At 34.6% G+C, this 14,332-nt stretch overlaps 1 protein-coding gene across 1 annotated transcript in view; it reads right to left on the bottom strand.

The window, feature by feature from the left end:
* The window catches only part of FBXL17 (F-box and leucine rich repeat protein 17), a 284,666-nt gene that overhangs the window by 180,666 nt on the left and 89,668 nt on the right, over nucleotides 1–14,332 (bottom strand). Inside the window, exon 6 of the mRNA XM_031605035.2 lies at nucleotides 11,774–11,904. Coding sequence (XP_031460895.2) covers nucleotides 11,774–11,904 — 131 coding nt within the window. The remainder of the gene's footprint in view (nucleotides 1–11,773; nucleotides 11,905–14,332) is intronic.

Genomic DNA, 14,332 nt, shown 5'->3' with positions numbered 1-14,332 from the left:
TTTGAATGCCATCTGAAAGGCCCTGCTCAATAATATTTTATTCACTGTTCTGTTTAACAAGCTTATTGTCATGCCTTGTAGACTGACAGCTGCCAGATCAGCATGGAATAGCAACTTCTACAACAAAGTGATATCTAGACCTCCTGAGTAAAATTTTCCTGAAGAGGTTTTGCCAAGGAAATATGTACTTCAAGAGTGCATTCTACCCTGGATTATACAAACAGGTATTTTAGTCAAAGTAACCAAAATCATATAAAACTGAGTTTGCCAAATCCAGGGTCAAAAAACATATTTGCAAATATGCTGAAAATAAGTCTGAATGAATGCATTTTATACCATTTTACCCACAGTGTAATTAACAGAGAAATGTAACAGGTCTATAGTCTCCTTTTAGCACTCTGTCAAAATCAATCTCAATATTTTTCCTATCAAAGCTGTTCTTTTTAAAAATATTCATATATTTTATCACTTCATACTTGATTTATATGGATTGAAATAAATTCTGCATTGAAAAGCAGCTGAAAAGGAGCTGAAAAGCCCTTAAAATTGTTTAGCTAGCATTAATTTGTAGCAAGAAAGAACCAGAGAAGAACAGAAAAAATAACAGATACTCCACTGTACACATCCATGAGCCTGAGATTCTGCTTTATAAACAGAATCCACATTTGTTTAATAAAACCAGCATTTGTATTCTGTTCTGTTCTGCACTGGGTAGGGTCCATAAGATGTTTTTTTGGGTTTTGTTCTGTTTTGTTTTTGAACAGTGATGCCTTTTAGATGCTGAATCCAGCCTCAGGTTTCAGTACCCAGGATATAGCCTAGCTTGAGGTGGAACAGATCATGGAGTGTAGTGCTGTTGCTGAAAAAAACCCTGCTACAATCCAGTATGTTACTCCTGAAGCAAACATGGTGTATGCCTGAGATTTAGAGACTTAACTAGCTATAACTCTTACCTAGACTTACCTAAACATAAGCAGGACCTGCTTTTGAGAAATACACCTACTCATAACTGATTTTTGCCTTATGTCACACAGGAACAAAACTTGTACAACACATCCATCCAGTAGAACAGGATCAGAACTAAAAAGATTCCAGCAAAAAAAACTAATTTATTTGGAAACAAAAGCACATAAAAGAAATACATTTTTTCCTATTCTAAATGGTAGCTATTTTTAAACTCCTGATTTAGGAAGCATTCATTCCTTCAGTATCTTTAGCAAGCTTACACAAATACAAAGTATCTATTTTTACCTACTTTGAAAACATAGCATGCAATGTGCAAAATTTTTTTTTTGTCATAAGCACATTGTATTATATATATAAATACATGAGTGAATATACCATGTGATGTTCAAAGCTTCCTTTGTCATAAGCACATTATATTAATGCACAACAGTAACAACAACAAAGGAGCAAAAGCATAAACTTTAAAATATACACAGTCTGAAAGAAAATTAACTAAAGAGAAGTAAAATGGGGAAAGAAAATGGAAAACATATCAGAAACTGTTCTGAAAATTAGCTTCACTAACCTCAGATAAACAAGTGTAAAATGTATTTTAACAAAAAAGAATTTGTGCATGATGTCAGATGTGCTATGTATTGCTTCTAGTGTTCCTGACTTCCATAGAACATTCATTTAAAAGTACATTCGTTCATTACGTAGGAATGGAATTATTTTGTAATTAATGATTTGTAATTTGTATTTGCGAATAATGTTGTCCCAAAAGCAAACAGAAAAAAAAAAAAAAGTCATTTATTTTACTTTTGCTGTGTCAGACCATTGCAAACCAGAGACCATTTGAACAGCTTCCCAAATAGTTTAATAGTTCACTCCTCTGAAAGAAGCTAGGAACACTATGCCAGTGAGGTTTCTCCAGAATATATTTCTCTCTTTATTAGGAGAACTTCTCCTTTACTCTAGAGATCTATATGCTTCATCACAGAGCTTGAAAAATAGCCTATACTAATAACAGCCTAGCAGGTCTTGGTAAATCCAAGTTGCTGTAACAATGTCTCAAGAGATAACATGATCTCTTTCCACAATGGAAACAGAAGAATATTTTAAGGAACTAAAAAGAGAGTAAAATGAAGGCATCTGTGTGGAACTAAACACATAGAAATATAAGAAATTTTCTTTAGATACACTGAGTGATTGTGTCAGTGCCAACAACCACCTTTAAAAATGTTTAAACTCACTGAGCAAACAATGAATATCTGAAAAACAAACAACTGAGTGTGAACTATTTTTATTTTAACCATGTCCCATTAGAAAAAAAAGGAAAATTTATAGCAAAGCTGTTTTTCCAACAGTTTTTTAGATGATTTATAATAGCTATCTTGAAAAAAATAATAATTTTTAGAAACTGAAGATGGTTTGGAAGCAATGTTTGCAATCATCTTGCTGTAGTTAGATTCCATAATGCAGCCTGGATTAATTAACTGGAACCTGGCAAATCTGTTCCACTGCAAAACTTCTGGCACTGCTCTTACCTCTCCCACTAAATAACACTGATTCGCATCAGTCCATTAAAAGCTGTTAATTAGTTAAGTTACTTACTTTCAGTCCATTAGTTGAAATCCAAACCAGATGAACAGAAAAGACAAGAAATACGACAAAGGAGGAAATAGTTGGTAGAAGGAAAACAAGAAAAGAATAAAAACAGAAACCAATTCTTCCGACTTTTCACTGCACTGAATACTCATAATGATATCTTACATTCAGCAACAGTCTTCATTAGGTTATATCTGACTAGAAGTCAGGAGTCAGCAGAAAAGAGTAAACTCACCTGTTCTACCTTCAGCACTCTTAACAAATGAAACAGTATCTACCAGCAAGTGCTAGCAGATGAATCACAAAACTGCTGAGATCAGAAGGTCTCTGACCTCTACTGCTCACCTGTTAAACATCCCTGTTCCAGCAGGACACCCAGAGCAGGGTGCCCAGAGCACACAGAATCATAGAATCATAGAGCTGCTCAGGTTGGAAAAGACTTTAAAAATCACCAAATCCAACCACAACCTAACATACTACCCTAACTCTAACAACCCTCTGCTAAGCCATGGCCCTGAGCATCACCTCCAAATGGTTGTTAAACATATCCAGGGATGGTGACCCAACCACCTCCTTGGGCAGCCCATTCCAGTGCTTAACAACCCTTTCTGTAGAGAAGTTCTTCCTGATATCCAACCTAAACCTCCCCTGGCACAACTTGAGGCCATTGGCTTTTGGAGATCCTGAAGGAGGAGACGAGACACCTCTCTGGGCAGCCTATATCAGTGCTCCATTACTGGCAATAGCACAGAGCAGCTTCCTAATGCTCAGAGGGAAACTCCTGTGCTCCAATATGTGCCTGATGCCTCCTGACTTGGCCCTGGGCATTACTGAACAGAGCCTGGCTCCATCATCTTTGCATGCTCCCTTCATTTATTTGTATGCACTGCTGAGATCCTACTTGAGCTTCTCCAGGCTGAACAGCCCCAGCTGTCTCAGACTTTCCTCACTGGAGGGATATTTCAGCTACTTATCATCACTGGATCTTCATGGGGCTCTTGCCAGTCCATCCACATCTCTCCTGTAGTGGATAGCTCAGAACAGGATACAGCAATCGCTGTGTGGCCTTAGGCCAGAAAGTGGTCTACAGATTGTAAAAATGGTTGCCAGTAAAAAATTCAAGCTTAACAATTTAACAATGAGCAGTGTGCTTCCTGTCTTTTCTGTGTGCATTAAAACTAAAGTGTTCTGCCCCTCCTTTGTACGAGATTAGATGTACAAATTGGCTGAGTCCCATCTCCTTTCAGCACACAAATGTGCACACAGCAATTTCTCTTTCACTCCACATGATAAAAATCCAGTTGCATAGACTGAAGGAAGTTTGAGATCACTTTAGTGCATTTCTGATAGGGAAAACCAGATTCCTATCAGATCAATCACAGGCTATGCAGAGAAACCAGTCAGACTCTAATCCAGACATAAGTCACTCAGTGTTCATTGTCTACACTCCATATGCATCACCCTGATCACCACTTTCAGGTTATGTTACCACTTATTTTCCTCATTACATTATTACTCCCTACACTAGAACCAGCCATTCAATCACTCATCAGCTTAAGTTCAATTTCATCATCATCACCATCCTCTTCAAGCTCACTACAACTTTTCAAAAGTACTTTAATTTCTCATCTCCAATAGAGTAAACCCTTCACAATTCATCACTTATTAATTAATCTTGAACTAAAAAACAAAATATCATCTGTAACTACATCTAAAATCACAGGAAAATCAGTATAAATCAGCATCAATCAGCCTCCTTTGACTATAATGAAAGCAAAAGGGTTGATCAATGAGTTAAACTGATCAGGGTTGAAGACAATTAGCATATAGCATCTGACTCATCGCCTGCTTGTATTCGGCATGTTCCCACCAACAACATGGATTTTATGTTCATCTATAAGAATTGAAAATTTAAAAAATATCTTAATTTTGAGCTTATATCCCATGCAATAAGCACTCCAGAGCAAATTTTGGTTATCCACCTTTCAAAAATATTTTTAATGGATATGCTGATGGACTCTAAACAACACAGTCACTACAGTAAATCATTAGGACTGCTATCCCTTTTTCTCTTTTTTTTTCCCTCCCCCGAGTACTGTAAAGTATAAGTTGTATCGTCAGAATGAAACAATAATTGTAATAAGGACTACATCTGCCCATCTGAGCATCAGTAAACTGGATTTGTTATTTTGTTATACTACTTCAAATTACACCATTGCAAATATTTTGTCTGCAGAAAATGATATAAAAATGATATATATATACATACCCTCTGTGTACGTATGTATATGTGTATATATATATATATATATATATAATTATTTTTTTCCAGTTCTCATGGTGCACTAACGATTCAGTTTTATAACACACTATCATTTCCATACCTTCATGCACTTTCTTAATTTTTGTAAGGTATGTCATATAGATAACAGTTGAGCCACATTTGTGTCAAGTCTGCCATTTCTAATTATCAGCAACTAAGTGTAAGCAGTTTCTCCTTTGGCTTAACACATGTACACCTATCTCCCAAAAATTCTTTTATGCCACAATTCATAAAATTGTTTAGGTTGATGTTAAGTCCCCTGCACTAGATTAATAACTAATTACAGGAGATATTTATCATCTCAAGTTTCCTGCATGAGGATTGTCAGACTTAATCACTTTCCTCATATTTTCACTATTTACAGAAATAGTGCTTCATTTATCATATACTTCAGCAGTGTGACAACATTAGACTATTTTCTCCACTTTTGATGTACTTCAAGAATCATAAAACAGTGTAAAATCTTGACAACATATTGGAAATTTTATTATTTTTGGTAACACTCATTTCCACCTCACAGTGTTTCTTAAAAAGCTATTTATTCTAAAACAAGTCAATGCAGAAGTAGAACTGGCAGGCTAAAAACTTAATAAATACACGGTTAAGCTTAATTAAAGAAAACACATTCTGATTTTTATCACTGATTAATTTTTGCAGAGAGTATGAAAATGATTCATTTCATATACCTAAAAAGTCTTTTATTTGACAGCAATGCCAAAGGAACTGTTTCAGAAGTAGTTTTAAAGTGGGTTCTAGGCATTTAACTAAAAGCTGAGAGGAGTTAGTACTTCTCTCAGATCTTGCAGGCAGTTGCTGAGATGCTCCAGATTTGTTTTTTTTTTTTCAAGTCGCTTGCAGGCTGGATTGCAAAACAACTCAACTCTTAAAGCAAGGTTATACAGAACAGCACAAATGTGGAGCCAGTTCTAATTCCAGTGGGAATTTCATGCTGCATCACTGAGCACAGTAAGATGCCATCCTCACAAAGTATTGCATAATGAGGGCAAAAAGTAAATTATACAATATATTATGTTACTCAAAGAAGGTATGAATGACAAGTCCCATGTTTACCACTGGGAATACTGCAGCAACAATATTACCCCAATATTATGATGAAACACAGAGTATCTTCCAGAAAATCAGCTTCTAAACCTGACCCCTAGCAACTGGCTACTAGTTGTGCAATGAAAACTGCTGTACTAAGTGTGGGTGACCCAGTGCTGTCAGGAGGCTGTTGAGGCTCTGTGTAATAAAAGGTGGGATGAGACAGGTACAAACAGCAGTGGGAATACCAAGAGGCATTTGTGGTGGGAAAGAGATGGGAATACTCCCTAGCACTAAAGAAAGCAGATATCCACACCACAGCTGCAGAGGAGCTCCACTGGGCATATGGTGCTTGTAAAATAAATGCGGCCCATATCTCTGCGGGAGACGAAAAGAGGAACACAGTGGAAAAGAGGACAAATGCTGCTTGTAACATCCCTCTTCCTGATCCCCCGGCACTGCTGAGGGTGGCAGAGAATTAAGAAGAGAAGGAATGAATCTGAGCCCAAGAAAGAAGCAGGAAAGATGATAATCTTCACTGTTTTGATCCTTAATACCTGAATCTGTTTTAATAGGCAATTAAATTTCTTTTCCCTAAATTAAGGTTTCTTTGTCCTCAATAGGTGATCTCCCTGCCTTTATTTCAGCCCACAAGCTTTCTCATCCCATTTTTTTCCCCTCTATTTTCCCTCTAGTCTTGCTGAGGAGGAAGAGTGAGAGAACAGCTGTGTAGTTGCTTGGTTGTTAGACAAGGATATCCACCACATCAGTGAAACGCATTTATTTATGGCAGAGTGAAATAGTAGAGATTAAAACAATATCGTTTTTACTTTTTCAAACATTTAAGTTAAACATTTTAGCACAGTTAAATCAGGTACTATATCAGTATTGAAAAACTGATATGGGGAAAGTATGGGGAAAAGTGCCTTTAGTTTTGTCTTTCTTTTCCTCTTGCTATCCTTTGCTATTTTTAATTGGCAATAAATTAATGTTCCCCAAGTCGAATCTGTTCTGTACTGAATCTGAATCCATACTGTCTCTGACAGTAATTGGCAAGTGATCTCTTTATCTGACCCATCATCTTATTTCTTCCCTGACTTGTTGAAGAGGGAGACTGAGAGAGCAGTTGAGTGGGCATCTGGCAGCCAGACAAGTTTAACCCAGTATAAAGACTGAATTTTTTTCATCTGTTTTTTTTTTTTTTTTTCATAATCACTAAAAATAAACAAACAAATAAATAATATTCAACCATAAAAAAAAACATATATCAGAATTTCATGTAGAGAATTCATTTAAGTATGCCACGTATCTTTGTCCAACTTCAGTACTGTATTTTGAAATTTAAACATCTGACAATCACTGTAACATCATTTTACATAATACTTTTGTAAAGAAATTTGTTTCACTTTACATATGTAATTAAAAAGTATGACATTCAAAATAGGGGGCACATTTTATAACTTTTAATGTCTAAGTTTTTAATGTACCTGACTATAAACACCTGATAATTATGCAGAGGACTCAAAGGAGATCACCTTTCAGATAATGCTTAAAAGATTAAATAAAATTAGAATTAAGAAATGCTACAATTCACTTTCAATGATTTATGACAGATATATAATACAAAAATACAGCTTCTCTTCTGGAAGTCTTTTCTATACACCAAGACCAGATTACTCAAAAATACAGAAATAAGTATCAGTGCTCCTGGACCAGGCTTCCACTTCAGTTAGACCAGGCTGCTGACTATTAACATGAAGCATTAGCATTTGTTGTCACCACAGATTAAAACACACATTTTGCTTGTGCAAGAAACAAAACAAACAAACAAAAAACAATCTAACAAAAAGGTTTCATATGTTTGTAGTTTTAATGTACTTTTAATACCAAACATGAAGAGTGTTACATTTTCAGGAAGAAAAAAAATTATTTTAGCAGTTTTTGCACTGGAAAATAATTCCAGCATTCACTAAACTTGCATTTTATTGAAAATATACTGTAAGAACTGACCTATTTTTTTAATATTCATCTCTGCTAATGAAATTCTGGAGCATCTAGAGCAACTTTGGGACTAACCTTAGTGATCATATGCTCAGTGCATCTTCAGCACTGTGTCCTCTACCCACCACATCTAGATCAGACAAAATACTCCCAAGGCTTTTCATGCCTTCATCAATTCACATTAACTCACTAAGGCAGGCATCACAAAAATTTTAAACACTCCTCTAGCACATGGAAGACCATATTAATAATTTAGTCTGGTAAGCAGCAGTGTGGAAAACCCCATATGCTCTCTGCCAACAAATGCAATGCTCAGTTCTGAGAAAATGAGTCTGTTTTAGTGATCCAACTGAAGAAAGCAGATGGAGATGCTTAAAAGTAGAAAATGCTCATTTTTCCTGACTCCACTGCTGCACACTTTCATTGTCAGGTTTACATTCCAGCTTCCCACCATTTACTATATTTCTTCTACATTTCATCTATATCTTGACTTCCTGACTACTAAACTTGTCAAAGGTCTGCATTTCTGAGTTCATCCACTTCAGACTCCAACAAGAAATCTCACCACCAGGTCTTAACCAGCACAAGGAGACTGTACCTTTGTGCCATTTACTCTCATTTATCTATAGTGCTATTTCATAGAAGTTCCACAAGAAAAAAGCATTTTTTAAGAGCACTGGTATAAGAAGATCAAATTCAAGCTACCCACCTGTACTCAAAGCTCAGGAAGGTGCTATGATAAAAATCACATACCTCTGCAAAACTATGCAGTATGTTATGTCATGCTTTGCTGAATCTCCTTAGGGCTTTATTTCTAGATGTCATTTAAGCTGATACTGCTTTATCTGTTCAAATTTGCAAGAACAAATGCAATGACCATTAAGAAAACTTCAAAGTAGTAAGTTTATTTAAAATCAAGCCTCAGAGGAATCGTCATGTTTGTCAATCTCAGTTTTACTCCTCTGCAATGTAAAGACTTAAAGATAAATCTTCTGCATACTAAAAGAATTTACAGGTTTGGGTTTGAAAGAAGAAACAGGAATATTTCTATGATGTATAATTAGCATATAAAATATATAAGATGTACTTCGATATATTTAGTATATAAAACTTCTGAGGCAGCTATATACCTGCAAGAGTAATTGCTATGTTAGATTAATTGAACTTTCTAAGATCTTTTTTAACTCTCAACTTTTAAGACACTGTTTTACAAGTCATTATAGGAGACTTATTTTCTTTAACTTATGAAATGAATGTCAAGACTACTTCAACTGAACATATTTTTTGCTTTAAGCAAAAAGAAACTATTTTTTTACTGCCCTACAAATGCCTTGCAGACATACACTTTTAAAAACAAAAATAGCTTCAATCAAAACACAGAAATAATAGTTCTTGCTAATTCCCACAGAACCAAAATTTTGTGCTTGCCATGCAGAGGTCTTGCACTCTTGAAAGTTTCGATTCGTTTCAGTTACTTAACAAGAATTGTAATGATCACAGAATCTAATAAAACACTGGGTCATGTGTAAGAAAATGCAATAAATATCCTGGGGCCACAGCCTTACTTGTGGAAAGAATGTTTATGGAATTCTGGAAACAATAAAGAAATCTAAAGTGAAGTTTTAAAATCAGAGATTTACTTCAGCTGTAAAATCTATCCCTATTCTACTACAAGAGAACTTTCTGGTTTTATTTCAGTCAGCGTTCTACACAAAGGAATGAAGAAAAAGAGTTTTCCCTGGCTTTAAAGCAAGTAAACAAACAAAGCTCCAAATGTTTGTGGTTTTTTTTTTAATTTAAAAACCCAACAATCTTCTCTTATACTACAGAGAATTAAAGTGTCTTAGTAAGTTTGTAAAAAAAATTCAGTAGAAGACAATAAGCTAGGTTGATAATGTGTAAATGGAAAAAAAAAAGGGGAAAACTAATTCTATTCTCTTTTTTAATAGGAGTCTGGTATATCTTAGACCGGTACTATACTGTGTGTGCTGGATACAATAATCAAAAAGTCTTCTCAAAGGTATAAAAATGCAGAATACCCTCTGACATCCCATCTAACTAAGAGCTATGGCCTGCTATCCTATAAAAAACAAAACAACAAACAAGTTCATCATGCCTTAGATCGTTAACAAACCAACTGAGCTTAAGCTAACTTAGATTTTTACCTGGTAAATACCTGGACAATTCTTTGAATTTCTCAATGTTCACCCAACTCTTCAAATTAAATACTAATAATACTCTGCTGAATGTGTCTCCACTTGATTAAAGACTATTGCTGTATCACATTCCTTTCATATTGTTTTCAGTATCTTTTAATTCAGCAGTTGTGGAGACTGGGGGAAATGACTCAATACAGATTAGTATTTCAAGCTAATTGTAAAATGGGAAAAATTCTTAAACTACTGAACAATTACCTCTCAACAAAATTTAATGAAAGTGTTCATTATTTTCCATATTTTCTCTATTTGTTTTAGCTGGAAGATAATTTGAATAGCTAAATTAAATCTGTAGCCATCTCTTACTGTTTAAGTTTTGAAAAAATACCTGAGTAATAAGAAGCAAAATTAAAACAACTACAGAGACAAAAGTCAATGATCTAAAAGTTCACAACTGGAGAGTATCTGTCAGTGATGGAAACAGTTTCCTTTTCTTGTTAAATTTCACAACTCTACTGGGCATGAAGTTTTAGAGTTACATGGATAGAGGTAAAAGATGCACTTCATACCCTAATTCAATAACAATCTTCAGAACAGTTTGAAAAGAATCACTTTGCATAATACCAAGCAGATTGTTCTACTCAAAATGTTCTTGCAGCAAGGTATACTACTCTAACCAATTATAACCTTAAAAACCCCTATCTTTTAAATTTACATTTTTTTAAATTATTCTAAAATTTTCCAGTACAGTAGTTTTTCTCATCAAATATGGCCCTATAAAGACATAGGGCAATTAAGTGCTTTCAGTGCCAAAGTAAGGGTATCCTTACCCATACCCCAAACAATACCCAAACTAACAACCCAAAACCAGTCTTATAAGCTAAGAAAGACGAGCAGTACTAAAAAGTAAATGGTACTTCATATTCAACATGTTTCTATATTACTAACTTTAACAACCCAAAACCAGCCTAATAAGCTAAGAAAGAGGAGCAGTAGTAAAAAGTCAATGGTACTTCATATTCAACACATTTCTATATTACTAATTTTAGAACATCATACTTTTGTCAAAGTTTAATCTTATTTTCACTTGTGTACATTCTGAAAGACTTGGAAGAGCATATGTATGAAAAAGTCTACAGCCATATGGATGAAAAGTCACTCTAAGCATCCTTTCCTGTTCTCCCAAATCTACTACATACTGGTCAGAAGGAAAATACTTCATTAATATCCCAGTTATCCTTTCAGTCTCATTCTGCTTTATTTGCCAAAAGGTAAAGGATTTTGTGCTTTCTAAACAAACATAAATTTGATTACTTAACTCTCAAGCAATTTATTTTTCCTTACATATGCTTCATTGTTCATATATGATTAAATCTGTTTAAATGCTCTCCACTTATGGAAAGATTCATAGTAAATGTACATTTCAATCACACATGTTAAAGGGCACATTCTCATGTAATCTACAGCAAACAACCAATTAGGGATGCCATCCAATTATAAGAAAACTTTCCACAACAAGAACACATAAGAGGTATAAGGTATATTTAGATGATTTACCCACACCAAACCAGAACAACTCAAAAAACAGTTGGTTTTACTCATCTTCTCCAACCCCCAAGACATGAAGAAGTTTTCTCAACTAATACAACTAGTTGATTTTGCTTTATACCAGTATTAGATCTTATATTGAAGTTACCTGTCATTAATGATCCAGTTCAGACACAGATTGAGGGAATTAAGGTTTTTGCATCTCTTTACTATTTCCATCACTGTTTCATTATCCAGTTCTGTGATATGACGTAGATCCAGGCTAGAAAGATTTCTTAGCTGTTGAGATAAATGTGACAGAAATAAATAAAACATTCATATAGAAAACTATTCACATAAATAATGGTTATAAAAACTTTTCAAAGTTTTTAAATCATGTACTTATGCAAACTAGTCAAGAAAAATGAAATTAATGTATTTTCCACGCACACACACACAAAAAAAACAGATATTTATCTAATATAACTTAAGCATCTGAAAACTACTCTCACATTTGGAATTCAGACAAGCTTTCAGTCACTCTGTGACATCAAAATCTCTTGTTTGTGGTTCAGTGCACATAGTGAAAGATCTCGGCATCACTCCTCACTTTCTGTACAGGGTGTAAGATACCAAAGTGGCATACCAACTCCTTTAATTAAAGAAAGGAAGGGCAGTAAAAAAAGACAAGACATCACATTTGTGATGTTTGTGCTCAAATACTAAAGTGCACATGATTAAAGACTCGACAGTCCAAGGTTTTCAAACTGTGTAAATCTCACTATGTGAAAAATAAAAAATGTATACGTTATTCTTACCTGTACAGTCATCAATAATAACTTTGATACTCCAAATAAAAAAAAGATCAGAGTTGCAGAACATGATGATTTAATATTTATGCACCAATTAACCTGATTTGTTCCTATTATAATCACTACAATGTCCTTCAAAAGCAGACAGAATGTTCTTACTACTTTCCTGAGCTATGGATTTATAGAAGGAAATTTATAACGATTTTTGTAGCATCCTCAAACAATAGATCAGTTTAATCATAATAACTTCCAAGTGGTGTTTGCTTTATAAGCTGTCTGAAATAATCTCTGTTATACTCTGGAAAAAATAATTGCATTAGGTAATACTGACACTTAATTAAATTTACCTTCACTGTAAGAGAGAGAAAATAATCCTATTCGGTGATTTAGGTCACTAAGGATTTGATTAAGTAAAGGCATACAACTGAGATCATATAACTGGTCCACTTCAGTAGTTAATTATTAAGTCAATATATTTAAGGGAAAAAAACCCAACAAACTAGGTAGTCTTCCACAGAAACTGGTATTCTCACAATTTGTCCCAGAAGTTTTTAACACTTTCTAAAATTTGAAGATAAACCACATATTCCTTCCAGTAATTCTGCTGAACAAGCATAAAATTATGGAGCCTAACCTCTGAGAGACAATTGCAGGCCATTTCTAGAGGAAATAGAAGGAAAATATTCCTAGTATTAAAAGGTACTGCTGAGTTCCTTGTCGCACTCCCACTGCACTTCTGTTTCTTATTTGCTGGTTAGAGAGGAAGGCATATGACTGATAGTCTTGGTAAAGTGGACAGACCTTGTAGGCTCTGCACTACACACATAATTCTGAATTTCCTGTGAGCGCAGTATCTTCTGTGCACATCTTCTATGCATCCCTCACAAGCAACCTCTCATTTTTCTCCCTAAGCTACAAAAAGGAGAAGCACAAGGCAACTTGAGTCATCCTCACCTTCATTCATGTGAGACAATTCAGCCTTTGCACCATGTTGTCAATAACTTGTTCAATGCCTGTGACATGCTTGAACCCCTATGTGAAGTTCTAATACAAATTAATGACTTCTGTATCAAATATGCTTCCTGAAATGTAGAAATCACTTTATCATTTTTATTTTGCAACTGCATGGACAAAATCTGAAAAATCATTGCACGTGTTTTATGTATCAGTAGCAATGTGTAAAAGATTTCTCCACTATGGGCAAAGAATCTACAAATATCAACACACAGTTGAGATGGAACAGCTTGTTTCTGTTCCCCTGTAATGATTCTGCATAAAATACATCAGTGCAGACTACACCAACTCACAGAAAGTCAAGAGTAATGTAATGTGCATATGATTGCAGCAGGACAACTTTACTAAACTCTGGTTTATAAGATTCTTGCAGTGATTAAAATTTCAGCATGTTCCCATGATTTCTATCTACCTCTATGCTTATCTTGCTTTAAAATATTTGATGCCTTAACTCTCTATTTATATAACAGGGAAATGAGGCACAAATACACTGATTATCATTAGATTTGCAGATTCTTATGGAAATGTGAATCGAAGTCAAATGTCCTAAACCCATGTCCACCAAAGTAACTAGAGAACCATTTTACATCAGACAGTAGCAACTAAAGTATGTGGAATGCAAATCAAGAAACTAGATAATTTGAAAACTACTGGGGTTAGGGAATGAGAATGAGACACAGAATGCTTGAATTGAATCTGTGAAAATTTAGGATCTATTTTATATGCTCTGGATAGTAAAAATTGGATTACAGGTTGTTCTTCAGTGTAAACTCATCTACTTCTGTAGATATTTAGCTGTTATTATAAGGAACTACAAATAAAATGAGTTTGTAATTTTTTCTTCACACACATAATTCCTCTGAAGATATGATTCCTTAAAACTAAAACAATTCATATAAGAT

The sequence above is a fragment of the Phasianus colchicus genome, chromosome Z, assembly GCF_987193195.1.
Source record: "Phasianus colchicus chromosome Z, bPhaCol1.hap1.1, whole genome shotgun sequence".
Lineage (NCBI taxonomy): Eukaryota > Metazoa > Chordata > Aves > Galliformes > Phasianidae > Phasianus > Phasianus colchicus.
The sequence above is the reverse complement of the archived record's forward strand: the minus strand, read 5'-3'. Positions and strand labels throughout refer to the sequence as shown.